Source organism: Zingiber officinale, chromosome 6B (assembly GCF_018446385.1).
Source record: "Zingiber officinale cultivar Zhangliang chromosome 6B, Zo_v1.1, whole genome shotgun sequence".
In the NCBI taxonomy this organism is placed as follows: Eukaryota; Viridiplantae; Streptophyta; class Magnoliopsida; order Zingiberales; family Zingiberaceae; genus Zingiber; species Zingiber officinale.
In genome coordinates, this window is record NC_055996.1 from 94,080,201 (window position 1) to 94,101,106 (window position 20,906).

The following is a 20,906-nucleotide window of genomic DNA, read 5'->3' on the forward strand; positions in this document are numbered from 1 at the left end:
CAAGTAAAACTTGCCCCCCCTTCTAGCGTTCTTCACAATCCAACATGCAGGAGGCTCAATCAATATCGGTGAACATAGACAAAGATCGGTAATTTTTTTCAAATACTAATTTTTTAAAGTAATTCAAACTATTTCATTATTTCTAATAGTATTTTTTAAGCCAATGAAATGGGGATCGAGCCAGTATTCATAAACACTTTCACGCACACATTTGTGATGCGGAGAGAAAGCTAGAGTAATTAAAGTTTTGTAATTTTAAAACTTCCAATTATTTATTGGATATTATCAATATTGATTTAAATATATTATATTGAATATACCATACCAATATAATAAGATGAATTTATAATGTTAGGTTTCGCTCAAATTTATTTTCATTGCTTACTATATTATTTGATTTATAGTGAATTACTTGATAAAGATTCTTTTATTTTTTTCATAAATTTTAATTTATTCAGTGTTAATGTAAATGTTCATAATTTAAATTATTTATAGTCTCATGACCTTATATATCTAATCAAGATTATATGTATTTCTTTTATATTATTAATGTAAATTTATTTTAATTTTTCTCATGATAATATAAGATAGATATGATGAGCTAGAATAGATAAGTTTGGGTACTAGTCATGATAATAACGGATCTGAGCCATTTGTTGATAATAATATGAGTCTATGACTCGAGACGAGTGATGGACCGAAAGCAGAAAGAATATTTGGACTGGGCTCTTTGAATATAAATTATAGAATTGCTTGTACATCTTCCATCCCACCAGTAGTAAAGGTATAAATAAATCAATTAACTGAAGAGGTTAGCAATTTGAAAGAGTTACTGCAAAGGGACAATGAACTTCAAGGGATCCATTTAGTATAGAGGCAAAGGGATCAAGAAATTATCAATTTGCGCTAACAACAAAACTTCATCATACAACATCTTTAGTTAGTTTTTCCTCCATGTCAGATTCTTGATGATGATGATGATGATGGTTGTGCTTAAAATTGTTATGTATGAATGTTATTTGATAGATTTAGTAATTTTGAATATTTGTTATTTGATTAAGTTTATGTTTTTTTCCTTCAAATTTATATTTTTGATAGGTGTTAACTTGTTTCAAAAAGGGTCACCAAGGAAGATGGTGAAAAATAAAAATTTATTCGAAAGAGGTGCTCATTTTACATTATTTTTGTATTACTCTATGTATTTTCATCTTAGCTATCTTACTTTTTGTTTATTTTTTTTTTCTGATGCAGAAAAAAAGGGGAAGAAGAAGAAGAAGAAGGGGAGGAAATATCTGGATAAGACCGTTTGTTACATTGTCTAGTTTGACTTGAACAATGTTATGGAATCTTTTGTTGTTGATTTCTTAAATTAACTTTGTTTTGAAATTTGTGTAAGTATGATATATCAGATTTTGTTATGAATTTTTGATTTGCCATTTTGTAATGGGATGTTTGATTTTGTTATGGGATCTTTGTTGCCATTTTCACCACAAACTAGCCACGACGTTGGTCGCTGTTTTACAATGAAAATACTTTTCATTGCTAATTTACGATAAATTTTACATAAAACTTTTATTTATTGTAAATTTTGCCACAAATTTCTATTTTATTTTGTCGTTAAATTTTGCTACAACTTATCTGCGATGGAAAACAATTCATAGCAAATCGGACATTTTTTTTTGTAGGGTAAGACTAACAAAAAAAATATACTTCCATAGTGCATGCAATTATTCCATAGTTGTCATTTATCTTGAAGAAACTTGTGTTGCAATAAGCTGAGATGACAAGTTGAAAATCACCTGAACAGGAGCAGGCGCTCTAATCTTATGTTAAGGCAATCCATTTCTTGAAAGCCAAAGTTGATTCTCTTCTTTTCAGCTGAGCTTGTGTCTGTACCTTCGGGGCTTTTCCCTTGTACAAAGTCCTATGATACTTCAACCAAAGAGACCTATATTTGTACTTGTCTACGAACATCTGATCTCGCTCCATCACCTCGACGACTTCCATGGCTCGAACGAAAAAGCCACCCCTAACAAAGCAATACAGTAATGAATCTAATAGCTCTTGGTCAAATTTCATCAACTTTGAATTTGCAAGAATTTTCATTTCACCCCATAAATCAGTTACTTCACTATATTTCCCACCTATTGCAGCATAAGCAGTAACCAAAGAATGGTAAGTCTGAGCATTTGGCATATGGCCTAAAGCTTTCATCTTGTTTAGAGCTTTTTGGGCATCACCAATCAACCTTTTCTTGCAGAAAAAATGAATCACACTGTTCCAATCATGAATACCACTGTCTACATTCTGAATGTCCTTTATTTCCTCTAAAAGCTTAACCATCTGGCCTGCTTCACCACCTCTGGTACAACCTTCAACCAAAGTTTCAAAACTCCCATGGGTGGATCTTGAAATGTTGGACTTTTTCATCTCCTTAAATATGTGCAAAGCATCACCCGAGTTATCCTGATGTGTCCATGATTGGATTAGAGCATCAAAGCAGCTTGAATCAAGTTGAATTCCTGCTTGACGGGCATCATTTAGAAGTGTCAGTGCTTCAGCATGTCGATTGATCTTACAGTAAGCTTTTAGGAGAGAAGAATACATAGAAGAGCCTACTCTAATTCCAGAAAATCTCATCTCATCCAGTAGCTCATGTGCCTGTTTTAGTAAACCATTTGAAATGCAAGAATTTATTACTTGAACAGCAGCAGATTTTTCAAGAAAAACAGGGGCACCTTCCTTGCTTGCTTTGATTAGAAAAGACGCCAATCCACTAATTTTGTCAGCTTCAAGCAAAGAATTTACAAGTTTAGCATACATTTTCTCTGTAGGCTGAAGAATGCCCTGTTCAGATTTAACAAGTTCAACCTTAGCCTGTAACTTTTCTGAAAGCAAATTAAGTGATTCTTTGGCCTCAGCTTCAAGCCTGGAAAAACTTTGATCCTTGGTGAAATCAAAATAAAGTGGAGCCAGGTTCTCGATCAAATTGAATTTGTCCAAACTCAATTTTTCATGTCCTGGGTTTTCATAACGAAATGAACTTGCAGCTTCAACAATTTGCAACAATGACTTTGGAGAAGCCAAGGACCCTCTCACTTCCTTAGCTTTTCCAAGCATGTCCAGAACCATGCCCACAGCTGAATCGAAATCCTTAAACTTCAAAAGACAGGAAAGTAAGCAATTATAGAACTGTAGAAATTCCACATCGCGAAGACCAATGGACTCATCAACATGCCTCTTTAGTTTTATTAGTTCATCTCTACGCCCATTCTTCTCGTATATCTGAGCCATCACAATAAGCAAGTTTAAATTAGGCTTCATCCCAATCATTGGCATTAGTTCAAGAAGCTGCTCGGCCTTTCTAGTAGTTCCGAAAAGGATGCATCCAGTCAAAATTATGTTAAAGGCAACAGCATTACGAGGATCAACCCCATTATCTTTGAACAGATATCCAATCTCCATAATTAACTCAGCAGCAAGCAAAGTACCAGTTGATGTTTGGCACATATGGCCAATGATACCCAACCAAGCTGTTATTGGAGGGAAAGCTTCCATCTTTACCAACTTTCTGACAATGTTTGTTGCAAGAATAGACAGCTGTGACCTTGAAAGGATGAAAGCAAGGTAAATAAGCACATCTTTCTCCAATAAATCAGGCCTACTTTCTGCAAAAGCCAGTTCAACTACACGGTGTGCTTTGTTTAGCCAATGGATATTAAAGCTCTCAGTAAAACAAACTATAAGCTTACTCAAGACTGATTTCCTAGGGAGACCAACCATCCACACATGCTTCTCATATGCAATCCATGCATCCTCAAATCTTTGCTCATCGACTGCCTGTTCTAGCTCCAACGCTAATCGAGATGGTTCATGAGTATCAGCCATTGTACAGAATCGTTTATAACAAGGGTCGTCCCAAGTCGTGAATCTGATTGCCTCCATCTTGCTTTCAGTGCAATAAACTAACAGCTTATTGGTCTCGCCAATTAATGGAGCCAGTGACCCATACACAGAAGTATCTGTCACTTTGCAGTGAAATCCAGAAAGCAATGAAAGGACAGCTTGGGTTGAACATGGTGAAGAAAGAAAGTTAAATCTCTTTAAAGAAAGCATTTTCTAAACGAAGATGAATCGTCCATAAACTGGGAAAGTCTGCATCTGACGAATTCCAACTAGCAAGTAATTCCAATGAAGCAATTACGAGAGACAAAATAACGTTCTTCAAAGTTTAAACCTGAAAGTAAACAAAAATGCCAAAGCCAGTTTACCTTTACATCCCTTACTCTTCTACTTAATCCATAAACCCTTATCTTTAAATGCCCCGTCGATGCCTATCTAAACCATTCGTAGAGAAATAAAATGCAAAGATGAGATTAACTACCGGACACCCTAACACAAGGCACAGCCAAAGCTCTATAAACATCCATACAAGACGCAATCAAAAAGAAGGGAAAGGTAAGGGCTTTTCACCTCACGTCGGAGAGGATCGAGGCTCGTGTGAGAAAGGAGGAGAGAGCTCTGGCGGTAACGGAGCAGATACCGAGGGCGTCGACTTCAAAGGTTCCTCAATTGGGCAGGCGGGGTGGGCACGTCGGGGCGACGTCAGAGGCGGGCGGACGACTTGGAGACCTCGGGGGGAAGGAGAGAGGAAGAGACGGCTGTGCGGTGTGGGAGGAGATCGAGGAGGGGAAACGGTACGGCCCGGCCCATTCCCTTTGAACCTGCTTTGACGGCGTGGTAAATTATCCCAACATTTGAGATTTTTTTTATATATTCAAATCACATGTCAAATTTAAAATTATAATTTTTTACAGATAAATTTTTAAAATTATCAAAACATAGATAAATTTTAAAATTATCAAAATCACGTACTTAGTTTTGAATTTATCGTTATCAGTGGACTACTATTTTAAAATAGTCGACTTGTCTCCGAATTAAAATGTTAGATTTTTAATTAAATCAGTCGAAAACAGTCGAATCCATTTCTCAGAATTCGAATGTCAGATTTCTAATTAAATCAGTCGACTATTTTTAAAATCAATCGAATGATTTATTTTTTATTTTTTATCAAAATTAATTTAGATGAAATTAATTGATAAATTAAATCATCTCATATTGATATTGATATGAGATTAATCTCTATATATTCATCTGTCTATCTTTTTTTTTTTATTTTATTCATATCCTTAAATATTAATTTGATGTTTAATACATAAGTCGTCGATTTTATCTAAAACTAATTGGTTGATAAAATAATCTCAATTTCTTATGTGTTTCTTTGTCTTTTCTGATTATATTCATACCATCAATTTGACTCAATATGTTGAGAGTAATGATTTTTTAACATAAATATATTTGAAAATTTTAATTCATGTTCAAAAATTCTGGTTGATGAACCAAACGACCTCAGATTAACATGAAACTAGATCTTATGTGTTTGACTAGTTCTCCTGATTATATTCATATTCTCAAACTTCAATTTGACACAATATATTGAGAGAAATGATTTTTCAAATATGAATATATTCGAACATGAATATATTTTTTTAAAAATTTAATTCGTGTTTGAAAAATCATTGTTATCAATATATTTGGTCAAATTAAAGTTTGAGAACATGAATATAATCAGAACTACCCAAACACATAGGATTTAGTTTCATGACAATCCGAGGTTGTTTGGTCCATTAGTCAAATTTGGGTAAAATCGGCTGATGGATCAAACGACCTCAGATTGACATAAAACTAGTTCATGTGTATGTTTTTACCTCTCTTGATTATATTTATGCCCTCAAATGTCAATTTGACTCAATATATTGAGAGCAATAATTTTTTAACATAAAAATATTTAAAAAATTTAATTTGTGTTTAAAAAATCTAACTGATGGACCAAATAAAATCGGATTAACATGAAACTAGATCATATGAGTTTAGACAGATCATATGACCAAATCCGAAGTCATTTGGTCCATCAGTCGATTTTACCCAAAATCGACTGATGAACTAAATGACCTTGGATTGACATGAAATTAATTCCGTCTACCTCTATTGATTATATACATGCCCTTAAATATCAATTTGACCCAATATATAACACAGATTAAAATTTTCAAACACATTCATATTTAAAAAATTATTGTTCTCAATATATTGGGTTAAATTGATATTTGAGGAAATGAATATAATCAACAGAGATAGACGAACACATAGGAACCAGTTTCATGTCAGTCCGAGTTCGTTTGATCAATTAACTGATTTTTCCCAAAATTGACTGATGAATCAAACGACTTTGGATTGACATAAAACTAGTTCCTCTGTGTTCATCTACCTCTTCTTATTATATTCATACCCTCAAAATTCAATTTGACCTAATGTATTGAGAGCAATAATTTTTTGAACATGAACAGATTAATTTGTATTTAGAAAATTATTGCTTTTAATATATTAAGTCAAATTAATAATTGAAAGCGTTAATATAATCAGAATAACTAGCCGAACACATAAGATCTAGTTTCATGTTAATTCAAGATTGTTTGATTCATCAGTCAGAATTTTTGAACACAAATTAAAATTTTCAAATATATTCATGTTTAAAAAATCATTGTTCTCAATATATTGAGTCAAATTGAAGTTTGAGGGTATAGAAATAATTAGAAGATAGTGGAATACATAAAAACTAATTTCATGTCAACTCGAGGTCATTTAATCAATCAGTTGATTTTAGACAAAACTGACTAATGTACCAATTGGCGTTTGAGTACGTGAATATAATTAAGAGAGATATACAAATACATAGGAAGTAGTTTCATGTCAATCCGAGGTTATTTGATCTATCAATCGATTTTATCTAAAATTAATTTTTGATAAAAAAAAAGTTAAACAAAAAAAATTAATCAATCGACTGATTTAATGAAAAAAATTGACATTTTGATATAAAACTAAATCGATTTGACTGATATAAAATAGTATTCGATTGACATGGGTAAAATAAAAAATAGGTACATGATTTAATAATTTTAAAATTTACCTACTTAATTTGATAATTCTAAAATTTACTTACGTAATTCAATAAAGAATCGTTAAAATTATCAAATCTATATCTATTATTTTTTTTTATGGTTTCTACTGAATTGATTACTATACTATAACAACAATTAATTGAGAATACTATTAATCACTATAGTGCATTCCCAAATCAAATGCTATATTGAAATAATTGAATATTTTTTAAAAAAATAAAAATAATCGATTCATGTTAAAAAAATAATGTCAAAATATTATATAAATTGATATTTAAAGATATGAATATAATAATAAAAATGACATGAACAAATAAGATTTGATTCCATATCAACACCATATTTTTAGAGCAGTATTTTTTTTAACACAAATTAGTCATTTAAAAAAAATTAATTGATTGATATGGTGTAACAAATCGATTCGGGATCTTATTGTATTGATAAACAATATCCCGAATCGATTGTTATACTATAGCAATAAATTAAAAAGTGTAATTAATATTCAAAAAATCACTTCTCTTAATATAATATGTCAAATTGATATTTGAGTGTATGAATATAATTAGAATAATTAAACGAACACATAGAAACCTGGTTTAATATCAATCTGAACTCTTTAGGTCTATCAGGCGATTTTGACCAAAATCGACTAATGAACTTAGAGATCCTATGTGTTAGTCTAGTTCTTCTGATTATATCAATGTCTTCAAATATTAATTTGACATATTATATTAAGTAAATTTTTTAACATGGATATGTCTGAAAAATATAATTCGTGTTAAAAAAATCACTTCTCTATATATATTAGATTAAATTGATGTTTGAGGGCATGAATATAATCAAGAGAATTAAACAAAAATATAAAACTTGGTTTCATATCATTCTGAGTTTTTTAGGTCTATCTACCGATTTTACTCGAAACCGATCAAAATCGGTTGATGGATCCAGAGTGCTTGGAATGATATGTGATGTGGTGATGAGGAGGGGCCCCACCCTGCTGCCACGGTGGAGGTCAAAGTCAAGAGGGTCAATGAGTGAACGGTGTAGGTTGGTCGGGCGAGTCATACGCCGATCGGAAATGAAGCACCGATCCACCATCTTCGGCACAGGGAGTAATCAAACTGACGCTCAAATAACACGCAGATGCCGATTCGAGCGACTTCTCCGCTCGGACTAGCAGCAGACTCAACATCAGCTGAGCACGCAGACGATGACCTACCCACCGAGCGGCTATCCCACTCGGCCCATCAATTGAGCACATGGAGAGGGGGCTTCCGACTGAGCGGCTATCCCGCTCGGCCCGGCAACGGACGATACTTAGATACCAGACTTTTAGTTGAGCGGCTATCCCGCTCGGCGTGACAGTGGACTTTCAGCCGAACGGCTATCCCGCTCGGCGTGACAGCAGACAACTCAAGGATAGCATAATTTCGGCCAAGCGACCACTCTCAAGGATAGCAGAATTTCAGCCGAGCGACCTTTCCGCTCGGCCAAGCAAAAGACACAGTGGGATATCTTTCGACATCCTTTTGGGAGCTAGTGTCGTTGACAAGCAGCATGGTCAGACAGAAGATCATACGGTGGAAGCTTTCACTATCACTTCAGAAATATGCTCAACTTGTTAAGGTATTGTGTCAGGGACACTTTACTGACATGTCTTTTCAGGGCAAGCTTGGAGATGCGTACTCATCTTGGGAAATGTGCATGTATGCCTCCAAGGCTCTATATAAAGGGAGTCCAAGCATTGGTGGAGGTATGCTTTACACGTGATTTCTACTGTCACGCTACAGTTCTCATTTCCTGCTTCTTCTTACGTCAGCCGGAGACTGACTTGAGCTTCAGAAGGCCATCGTCGGAGACCCCTTCCCTGGCTCGGCACTGACGCTGCTTGTGTTGCAGGCGGGAGAGAAGTTCACCGGAGGTCAACAGGAGTGCCACGTCCCCAACATTCATCTCTTTGACTTTCGGGCATGATCATATTTGGCGCCGTCTATGAGAACGCCACCTGAATCCGAGCCGAGAAGATGGAAGACGCTGGACGACTAACCACCATGACGCTCACTCAAGAGGAGTTGGAGATGCTCAGGCAGGCACGAGTAGCGAAAATGATATAGCAGCAACAACAACAAGCTCTGGCTGATCGGCTAGCGCCGCAGCCTGCAACATCGACGACCGACAGGTGAGCGAGGCAAGAAGACCGAGCGGAGCAACTCTCCGTGTGGGGGCAGAACCGAAGACCGACTGGTACTCAAGGGGAAGCACCGCCCACGCCGATCCCCTTCCATCGAGCTCTGTTGCAAACCCCCCTTGGAGATAACCCAAGCGCATCAAGAGCGGGGATCATCTTCAGACGATGCGCCTGTTTGGGATGTGCGGAAAGGTAAAGCACCCCGAAACACCACATCTCCCGAATGAATCAACAGGCATTTCTCAGAGGAGATCCTACAAGACCCTCTTCCCCGACACTACACCCCATTGGCAATTGGTACATACAACGGGTCGACCGACCCAGATGATCATTTGGACTGGTTCAACAATGAAGCTACGCTGCACCAGTGTACAGACGAAGTGAAGTGCAGAGTCTTTCTCACGACTCTCTCCGGATCGACGCAACGCTGGTTCCGAAGAGTGCTGGACGGCTCAATACGAAGCTTCAGAGACTTCTGAGCCGCCTTCCAGCACTACTTTGCCAACATCTGACGCCATCAAAAGACGAGCATCAGCCTCTTCGCCCTAAAGTAAGGGCCCATGGATGCGCTCCGAGCGTACATTCAGCGCTTCAACCAAGTGGTCATGGACTTCCCCTCGGTCTCGTCCGAGATCATGATGAATGCCTTCACCCAGGGGCTCACCGAGGGAGATTTTTTTCGGTCACTTATCAAGAAGTCGCCCAGGGACTTCGGCCATATGCTTAAGAAGGCCAATGAGTACATCAATGTGGAAGAAGCCTAGGCGGCCAGAAGAAACGAGGCATCGATTGAGCATACGGCACCGACCGAGCACCGACCGTCAAGCAACCATCAGCCACCCAAGGGGCCAAGGGCTGAAGGAGCACGACCACACTAAGAGACCAGGGCGCACGCCGTCCAGCATGTGGCGTCCGGTCGGCCTAAGGCATCAAAGGACAAGGTATGAACGCCTATGTTTTACTCATTCCACCAGTCGGCAACACACAACACGCGAGACTATCGAGGACTGACACCGATCATCAGCTGACCGACCCCCAGAGGATATCGGCGCCACTTCCCCTCCCTTGATCGACGAGATCATCGCTCGACTGTGCAGCTAGAGGAAGAAAGAAGGGAGTCCGAGAACCATCACCATCAGCGAAGGGAGGAAATTGATCCCTCCAGGATCTCGGCCGAACGAAACAGACCATCTACTCGGGAAGAGGAAAACAGGAGCAACACTTCCCGAGGAGAGATAGGCATGATCGTCGGAGAGCCGACTAGCGGCGACTCTAACCAAGCCCGGAAGTCATACGCTCGACGACTAGAGATCCACGTCGTTGGATGCAGCAAAGAGAAGGCCGAAGGGCCTCAAATCAGTTTCGGACCTAGCGATCTGGAAGGGGGCGAGGTTCCTCATGATGATGCTTTAATCATCCCAGCGGTGATCGCCAACTACACCATTCACCGGACCTTCATCGACACGGAGAGTTCGGTGAACATCATTTTCAAGAAGGCATTTGATTAGCTACAGATCGATCGAAGCGAGTTGCTGCCCATGGCAACCCCGCTTTATGGATTCATAGGCAACAAAGTTTTGCTGATCGACCAAGCAAGGTTGGCCATCTCACTGGGAGAAGAGCCACTGAGGAGGACCCGGACTACTAACTTCATAGTAGTGGACATGTCATCGGCTTACAATGTCATCTTGGGTCGATCGACCCTCAACGAGTTCCGGACAGTAGTATCAACCTACTGCCAAAAGGTGCAATTCTCAGTGGATGATTAGGTGGGCGAGGTCAAAGATGATCAACTGGCTGCTGGCGCTGCTATGTGGAGATGGTCAAAACTAAGGCCAAAGCCGCTCGGAAGACTCCACGTCTAGAGGTAAATGCTATCACTGAAAAGCCTCCCACTTTAGTATATAAAGAAAAGGAGGAGGTTCAGATCCACCCGAGCAGGTTGGAAGCCACGACCTTCATTGTCGCCAACCTGGAGGAAGAGAATAAGGCAGAGCTGATCGCCTACCTCAGACAGAATTATAATGTGTTCGCCTGGTCGACACATAAGCTACCTAGCATCTCCCCGAGCGTGGCCCAGCACGAGCTGTACGTTCAACCGAATGCTCAACCAGTCAAACAAAGGAAAAGGAATTTCAACGCAGAGCAGAACGTGATCATCCGGACGGAGATAGAGAAGTTATTGGAGGTCGACCACATCAGGGAAGTCCAATTCCCGAGCTGGCTAGCCAATGTTGTACTAGTCTCCAAGCCAGGCAACAAATGGCGGGTTTGCATCTACTTCTGCAACTTAAACAAGTCATGCCTGAAGGAATTCTATCCGTTGCCTAGGATCGATCAAATGGTGGACTCGACGGCGGGCTGTGAACTCATCTGCATGCTCGACGACTATCAAGGATACCACCAAGTGTCGCTCGCCCGAGAGGATCAGGAGAAGGTTAGCTTCATCACGACCAACGAGACATATTGTTACAATGTCATGCCGTCTGGACTAAAAAATGTCGGAGCCACCTATCAGAGGCTAATGAATAAGGTGTTCCGACAATAGATCGATCGTAATATGGAGGTATATGTCAACGACATATTTATTGGGACCGAATGTGTAGCTAGAGGGGGGGTGAATAGCTCGGCGCGATCTCGTGCTTTTCGTTGCTTGTTTCTTCAAAGAAATGCAGCGGAAAATACAAAGAAACAAAACACACAACGCTAACTCGAGGATTTACTTGGTATCCACCTCTCAAGAGGTGACTAATCCAAGGATCCACACACTCACGCACCCTCCACTAATAAAATACTCCTTTTCGGTAACTACCGAAGGCGGAGAAGCCCTACAATACTCTTAATACAACAAGAAAGCAAGGGAAGACAAATATAAGAAATATCTTACAAGATATGCAATGAAAGCCCTAACCCTAGCTTCTTCTTCTTGTTGTAGTCACGCCTCTTGACTTGGATGTCTCTCCAAGATTCTTTAAGAACTAGCGGTGAGAGTGGAAGAATACTGTGGAGAAGCTGCTGTGAAGATCGGAGCTGAACAGTGCAAGTCGTGGCAAAGGAATCGCACGCCAACGGCTTTATCCAGCGCCAATGGTTGGATCCCGATCGATTGGATTGCTCCCAATCGATAGGGGAGGCTTTGGATCGATCGGTCGATTGATCCAGAGCGCCTCTGTGCTCTCGGGAAACGCCTGGATCGATTCACCGATCGATCCAGGGCTTATTGCACAGAATCGCACCTCCCAATCGATTGCCTGATCGATTTGGAGCTCTGGATTGATCGGCTGATCGATCCAGCGCTGTTCTGTGCGATTGCGAGCCTCTCCCAATCGATCGATTGGGAGGAAGCTTGTCGCGAGGACCCACCCAATCGATCGGCCAATCGATTGGGCATGAGCCAATCGATCGGCTGATCGATCCAGCTCCTTGATTTTGCCCAAAATCAAGTCCAAAGCCCTCTAAACCAACATCCGGTCAACCATGACCTGTTGGTCCATCATGCCTAGTATCCGGTCACCCTTAACCTGCTAGGACTCACTCACCAAGTGTCCGGTCAATCCCTTTGACCCACTTGAACTTTTCCTCCTCATGCCAAGTATCCAGTCAATCCCTTTGACCTACCTGGTCTTTCCAACTCGTGCCAAGTATCCGGTCATTCCCTTTGACCTACTTGGACTTTCCAACACCAGATGTCCGATCAACCTTGATCCATCTGGATTTCCTCGTGCCTGGCTTCACTCACCAGGACTTCCCAATTGCCTGGCTTCACTCACCAGGACTTCCAACTGCCTAGCTTCACTCACTAGGTCTTTCACCTGGCTTCACTCACCAGGATTTTCTTCTGCCTAGCTTCACTCACTAGGACTTTCACCTAGCTTCACTCACCAGGATTTCCTTCTGCCTAGCTTCACTCACTAGGACTTTCACCTGGCTTCACTCATCAGGACTTTCCATACTGCCTGGCTTCACTCACCAGGACTTTCCAGTCAAGTATCTAGTCAACCTTGACCTACTTGACTCTTCTTCACAATCTCCCCACATGAACAATTGCCCCTACAATCTCCATGTGTTGTTTACATGTATTGTCAAACATCGAAACCCAAACATCAAGACTCGAGCTTGACTTAGTCCAAGCTCAGTCAACTTGGTCAACCTTGACCTGAGGAATATTGCACCAACAATCTCCCCTTTTTTGATGTTTAACAATACCACATTTAAGTTAGGCTAATCTCATAGCCTCAACTCCCTTCATGCCACTAGGTAATGAAGGCGTAAGTTAAACCCTACGTTCTCCCCCTAAGAGGGCAAACTCCCTCTTAGATAATGAAAGCATAACTTAAACCCTTTTAGGACCCTCGTGATAGACTTTCCAGGAGCTATATAAAGGCCCTTGGGGCTAGGAAATAACCAACAACTCAAGCAATCAACTGTGTAGTCTTTCCTAGCAATAGTTCTAAGCTTCCAAAGTGTAAAAGACTTCTCCGCCTTCAGAGAAGGAGATTCTTCAGTGCGCTTTTCTTACTGCCTTGGATTAACAACCTTCTTGGTTGTAACCAAGTAAATAGTTGAGTCCCTTTTTCATTTCTGTTAATTTATCTGTTATTATTTTACTATTGCATTTTTGAGTTGAAAGCACGAGGAGGGTATACTTTATTGTTTCAGGCAATTCAACCCCCCTCTTGCCGGCCTCCGCTGCACCAACAGATTGAACACTAAGTCTTGGTCAAGGGCATTGGGCACTAAGTCCTCGTTAAGTAGACTGGGCAGAAGACTTAGCAAATCGAGGGCATCAGACAGAAGTCCTGGGGGTCGCACACACTAGGCGGAAGTCTAGGTGGATCGAGGATCATACATTTAGCGGGAAGTCCTGAAAGTCAAGATCAGATGCTGAGCAAAAATCCAAACAAGTCTGGAGGACCAAATGTTTGGCAAAAGGTAAATTCTCATGAGAAGATTAAGTGAGGATGCATTCCCCGTTGAGGAAACAATCGGTGTCAGTCCGACCTAGGGTTTCATGAGAAATCTAAAAGTCAGGCCTAGATAGTCCGAGATTGTCAAATTAATATCGTTTCATATTATATCTTTTTGTACTAACTCTATGATGCAGAATACTCTTAAGCATAGAAATGCTGATCCATACGTTTGGAAGGATGGGCACCTCAAGCCAATATAGGCACCTAAAAGGTATTTAGGCGCCTCTATCATCTCGACACACGCAGCAGGATGAGGTGGTTTCTTTTGGTTGGTCTGCACACATCAGATCCAAGCACCTCAAAGGAATTGAGGCGCCTAAGATGGGATAGAATCAACCAGGAGAGCTTCCCTCAGTGCTCGCCAAATTAGTGATCGAGGTGCCTCAAAGGGATTGAGACGTCTGGATGAGAATAAGGCACGATGAGCTCGAATCCGATTAGATTTGATTGAGGCGCCTTAAAGGCATAAAGGCACCTAGATCATCCTTTATAAAGGGATTCGACCAGCAACTTGAATCATCACTTCTACTCACTGCTAACGACTTCGAATGATCAAATGATCTCTGTTCTACTCCAAACTTTGACTATGATACCTGGACACTACTCCGATAACTACACTCTACTCCAAATCTCGTAAAGTTGTTGGTATAATTTATTTAAGAAAAAGGTGTATTTTCTTATCGTTGATTTGATACTTGATTGAAGTGATAGTGAATTACCCAACGAAAATGATCAACGATCACAGGTCTTGGAGTAGGAGTTGTCAATGACTTCAAACCAAGTAAAACTAATCATGTTAGCATTATTTCAATTGTTATCTTATTTCCACTGCTTTAACTCTAAGATTTACAAAAAAAAAAAAGTGAAAAAGTCACGAGCATTATTCACCCCCTCCCCTCTAGCGCTTTCCTTGATCCTACAATTAGTATTAGAGCGGGGATGCTTTAAATAGGTGCAACCACCTATTTGAGCAATTTTTTTTATTTTTATTTTTTGTAATTAATCATAATTAGTGCAATTACCCCTTCTGATTCTGTTTCCATTCAGGATTTCTTTGGTGCTCGAAATTGGCACAATACCACTCAAGTAATTTTTTTCCCCTTCTTCCCATAGTACTACTAATCTAAGGCCAAGCCTTGTTATCATTTTCTTGTTCATTTTTTATTCATATACTTCCCTACATGGCCCATCAAGAAGGCTACGATAAAATACCGAAAATTAGCGAATAATGATAAGGGATTTTTTCAAAATTTTTGGAAATTTTTTGGGAATTTTTCAGAGCTCATAAGGATGAGTTCACGGGGATGAAAATAGGGCCCGGGAAAAAGCCTGTTTGGGCTACCCCATTTAAGCGAGGGAAAGTCTATTTATTTTTATTCTATTCCTTTTCTTTTCTTTCTCCCCAACGCCATTTCCTTTTTCCTCCCCCCGTGCGCCCGACGCCGACAGTTTCCCCTCTGCTCACGATTAAAGCCGAAACCCGATCCTCTCCTTATCTCCCTCGTGCGCACGCCCTTAACCTTCTGTCGTCGGCGACGAGAGCCCGACTCTTCTCCTCTTCATCTTCTTCATCGCGTCGGCTACCACAACCGACGCCGTTGTGCCCTAGATCGGCGCCGCACGGAGCAGTACCGACCCTCCACAGATCGCCCCTTCTGTGCCGGCCACCAGGTTCGACCTAGCGTCGACCCTTCTCCTCTACCTAGCGCCGGACAACATTGCCATTGTGAGCCGAGCCCCTTCCTTGTTGACCGCCGGTTGCAATCTTTCCTCTGCCGGCGCCCCTTTTTGGTGTCTCCTTACCTTCCTCCGATCACAGCCGATCTCCGACGCCACTGACCATCGTCTCTTTCTACTCTAGGTCTGGTCCTTGGGCACCGATCGAAGCTTCCCTTTCCCCTTGCAGCAAGCAGTAGCGCTCCTGCCCTAGATTGGGTCCACGGCCGTCGGCGCCTCTTTTCGGTGCCTCTTTCTTTCCAAGCAGTGAGGTGAGCAGTTTATCCTTGTTAATTTCTTGGAATTTCAATCATGATCAGATCAAGTAAATTCCTGGTGGTGTATCTGGTTTCCAGTAGCAATTAACCTTTGTTGGCAGCAACAACCTAAATTTGGGCAGCAACTTTGTGATTCCAGTAGCAGGAACGACTGTGGAACTTGAGGTAAGGGTTTGATGTGTGATTGAATTGGTAAGGAGTAGGGAATTGTATCATTGTTGTAGATGCTGTGTTGTTTGGATTACTGTTATGAATTTTGAGTTCCATTCTAATCTGGACACTAAAATGTAGGGTATTTGGTTTAGAGAGCAGCACCATTTACCTTGTTTCAGTCAGGTTTATTGGCTGCAGGTTGTCTCCGGTTGTGAATTCACACAGGGGCTGAACTTGAGGTAAGATTCGTTTAGCTTCAAATTTATACAGTAAGGGTTCATTTCAGTATTGGCTTGATTAGCTAGTCATTGAAAAGGGGAGGTGTTCGGGATTAGGATTTTAGTGGATTTAACGGTGCTTAGTCAAAGATGACATTGATTATCAGACTTGGTAAGTAGCAGTTGATTTGGATGGCTCTATGTATGTTGATTAAGAGAGAATTAGCTGTGAAGGAATTATTGGATTAAATGGAATTAAAACATGATTTCCTAATCAAATTGGGATTGAGTTTTGGGGTTGAGCTAGTTGTTGTATATGTAATTAGCTAAACCATATATCGTATTAATTGCAGGATGTTGATTTGAGACGAGCATCTTGACATCGGATTGGACCGGATACAATCCTCTTATCGGAGGCGGGTACCTTGACTTATCTTTTTGATATGTCATGTTGATATGTCTAGTAGGTTATAGCCTTTAGTAATAATTATGTTCATCCTTGTTTCGGTACGTCACTACCGGATACCTGTTACATGCTTGTTTGCTCACCTGATATGCATTTTATGCTAGTACCCACATGATTATATATATATATATATATATATGCATTTTATGCTAGTACCCACATGATTATATGTATATATATGCTCAGAGAGGTAGTGACATACCATGCTTGTTATGTTCAGGACCTAGGTTTTTGATATCCTATCTGACCTGTGTATTTTAGATCTTCGTATTTGACCATCGATATTACGGTACTCATTTTATATATATGGATATGGTTATGCTGATCAGTTTATTGCTATGCTTAGTGTCATGCATCATGATTGCATGTTGCGCGATTGTCGGCTCCACTATGGTTGAACACATCGCCAGTTACATGTACTACACACACCACCACTCATGGATTAGTGGTATATTAGGCAGGTGAGTGGCGGTTCTGCTGTTTGGCTCCGTTGGTCAGGTGACTCAGCGTGGTAGCGGCAGACAGTTCCGCTCTGTTTGGCTCCACTGGCATTTAGTGTAGCAGCGTGGTAGCCGACAGACGGTGGACTCTGTTTGGCTCCGTTGGTCAGGTGACTCAGCGTGGTAGCCGGCAGAGACACATGAGAGCATTGAGCTCCCCCATTTATGATTTGGGGTCAGAGGACAGGAGTACTCCTACAGCATCCCGTCCACTCAGTCACTCATCAGGTGTAGTGATGGTAGAGTGCACGGTTGTCACATCCCTACTCACTCGGTCTCACCATTGTGTGTGAGATGACTGACTGGCGTCAGGGGTGACCAGGACACATCATTGGCATCATACGCATTTATGCATTTACTGCTTGTGTTTGCTGCACATATATGCTGCATTTGGATGGATGCATATGTTTGACATGCATACAGGATTTATGACACTTCCGGTCTGACGACCTGATTATTCTGATAGGTGGCCCTGGTGAGTACAGTACATTTCAACCTTTTCTATTATGCATTACCTTCTTTTGTTCAGGAGACTGTACTCCATAGTTATTACTATTTGTTATAGTTTACTATACATGTCAACTGGTATCTGCTGAGTTGTTGAACTCACCCCCGTGGACACTATCTTTTTCAGGTACCAGGTTGTTTATGGTGTCGCTTGGAGTATCCTGTCTGCTGGTCCCCACGTCACATCAGAAGACTTATCGGTTTCACTTATGTTTTGTTTGTTTATGTATCAGTTTGTTTAGCTCTGTACTCCGGTTTTGTTTTTGGAGTGTTGATGTTGTTATGTGATATTTTGTATTGGTTGTGTAAGCCTAGCCGGCTAGCAGTTTTTATGTTTTGGTTTGTATTTGATTTCTATCATTTTCCGTTGTGTTGGTTTTGTTCCAGCAGAGTGGGCTGATGATATATATAATTGTGTGGTTGTGTATATATTCCAGCAGTATGTGGCTGATGTATATTGTGGATGTAGAAAGTTTCAGATTGTCCGTCATACAGGGGAGGTGCTGCCGAAATTTCTTCAGACAAGGACTTTCCCGGGGCGTGACAATTTAGTGGTATCAGAGCGAGGTTACGATACTTGCTACGTGTTCTGGATTTTCGAGATTTATCTGATACCAATTTATTTGGTATCAAAGCACGGTTTACGAGTTTTATATCCCGTGTTTTGAATTTCGTGTTTTAGTTTTCTAGATGTGACTTTTCGGGTTTAGGGACCTGGCAGCAGCGGGACATCTCCAAGCTATAGGAGGTATGTTGGTATACTGTTATCCTACCTTTTTGTTAGTGTATGCATCGTTGACTATTACAGTTTATTACATGTATTAGCATTCTTTATTAGTACCTGTCTAGTTGTTATAGCACATATTACATGTGATGGGTTAACCACTGATGATGATCGACCCTGTTAGAGATCAAGGATTACAGTTTCTAGTGATTTTTCATATCATACACCAGTAGGTTTAGCTTCTGTTATTGTTAGTTGGATAGCAAATTGAGACACATACCAGCCTATGCTATTATTAGCTAGGTAGTGACTAGTAACTATATATTCTAGTTGACTCAGCCAATAGAATACCGATATACTTTAGTTAGTTTTCGTCGGTAGATGATTAATGTACTATGGTTAGATCGGCCAATAGAAAACTGATTTACACATGTTGATTTGGGTAGTTGTGGATCGATTTACCTTAAATGCTTATGGAGGATTAGTGTATTCTTGATTAGTTAGTCAATGACCGATTCATTTGTTTTGGTTGGTCCGATCAGTAGGGGATCGACTTACTCTATTTTATAGAGATGCTGATCTTTGGGTTATTTGTGCTTAGGTTGGTATCTAGAGTACATTTGAGTACATGTTTTGTACTGACGTGGAAGGACTGAATTGACTATATACCATTATCGATTTCGGTCAATCTATAGAGGATCGATGTATCCTATTTCATGTGGACTTTAATTTTTGACTGTATGTACCTAGTTGGATAACTTAGAAGGTGACCTTGCCGTTTCAGAATGCAAGGTTGATTGGATTAAATATGCTGATTTAGCATATCTATGTGGTGGGTACATATGATTGTTATGTGTTGTAGGAGTGTTATGATGGACGGTCTAATTGCATGTAGTGAGTGTATACTTTTCTAGTTATGATTGTTGTGGGTTTCTAGTAAATTATACCGAGTGGTCTGATTGATTTATTGGAGGTATTTTGTCGATTAAATCTATGTTGTGATATGTGCAGATGTGTTCGGTGTAATATTTGAGGTATCTTGTTCATTATATTTGTTCTGTGTGTACACTCGTGTCGATTATGATTTATTGGAAGTATTACGTTGATTATACTCTTGACATAGGTGTATATATGTCATGTGAGTGTTGTTTGATGTGTATTGTCGATTATACCTATATTGATACGTGCACACGGGTTCGGTATGCATTGTTGGAGGTATCACGATGGTTTATACCTTTGTTGTGAGTATGTTTGGTGTGTACTAATTGGAGGATTATGTCGATCATACATATGTGGTGTGTGCACGTGTGTCAGGTGTATGGTTGGTAGCATCATGATGATTCTACCTATGTTGAATGTAGAATGTTGAGTGTCTACATTATGTTATTTGTTGTATTACCCTGTCAACTAATTCTCCTATTAGTGGGTGACCGACCCACTAGGATGATGATAGAGTTGACTATGGATTTGATTTCCTTACTGGGTGTTATACCCTAGGCTACCCACAATGATCTATGGTAGAGAGATCTCGTGCAGTCTCTAGCTGGATAGTTAGGTGCCTTGGGCACTTATGTATTGGTTGTGGTAGAGCATTGCTCCCACACATGTTATGGATTGTCTGTGGTGGAGCGTTACTCCCATAGGTTGCAGATTGCTTGTAGCGGAGCATTGCTCTCATATTTATTGCAGATATATATTTCGGATTATTTGTGGTGGAGCGTTGCTCCTACATATTGAGGATTTCTTGTGGTAGAGCGTTGCTTCCACATATGTGGTACTTCGTGTGATGGAGCGTTGCTCTCACACTAGAGGATCTATTCCTTAGTGATTTATGTTGTTGGTGATTAGATTTCCGACTTATTATCAGAGATCTTATGGTTAGGAATGTCTGTGATACGGACATTTTGTGTCTTGATTTTACCATTAGGGCTTGGGAAGCCTTAGATGTTTTCAGAGACTTGATGATTTTAGTATTTCCCAGGATGTTTGGATCGGTGTCCATTGTTTTTGTTGACGATGTTGTGATCTATTTCGGATCCGCGGTGAGTCACGCACACCATTTTGCATAGTTCTGAAGATGTTTCGATGAGAACATCTATATATGAAGATCAGTAGTGCGTATTTTGATTGTCTTCTGTGAGATGTTTGAGACACACGGTCACCAATA

The 20,906-nt window shown here is 40.2% G+C and overlaps 1 protein-coding gene across 7 annotated transcripts; it reads right to left on the reverse strand.

Moving 5' to 3' along the window:
• Positions 1-1,596: 1,596 nt before the first annotated feature.
• On the reverse strand, positions 1,597-4,724 carry LOC121993221 (pentatricopeptide repeat-containing protein At1g03100, mitochondrial-like). Of its 7 annotated transcripts, none has more exons than XM_042547926.1 (3): positions 4,474-4,724; positions 4,272-4,338; positions 1,597-4,175 (listed from the first exon to the last, which is right to left on the reverse strand). In XM_042547926.1, exon 3 carries the CDS (start codon positions 4,114-4,116, stop codon positions 1,825-1,827), a length of 2,292 nt encoding a protein of 763 aa, XP_042403860.1. In that variant the 5' UTR covers positions 4,117-4,175; positions 4,272-4,338; positions 4,474-4,724; the 3' UTR covers positions 1,597-1,824. The 7 variants fall into 7 exon arrangements, with proteins under 7 accessions (XP_042403860.1, XP_042403858.1, XP_042403861.1 ...); XM_042547924.1 differs by having other exon boundaries at positions 4,272-4,392; XM_042547927.1 differs by lacking the exon at positions 4,272-4,338 and having other exon boundaries at positions 1,597-4,022.
• Positions 4,725-20,906: the final 16,182 nt, after the last annotated feature.

What these genes read in the sequence shown, in the direction of transcription:
- LOC121993221 (XM_042547925.1), bottom strand. Translation starts at nt 4,116, where the DNA reads ATGCTTTCTTTAAAGAGATTTAACTTTCTTTCTTCACCATGTTCAACC.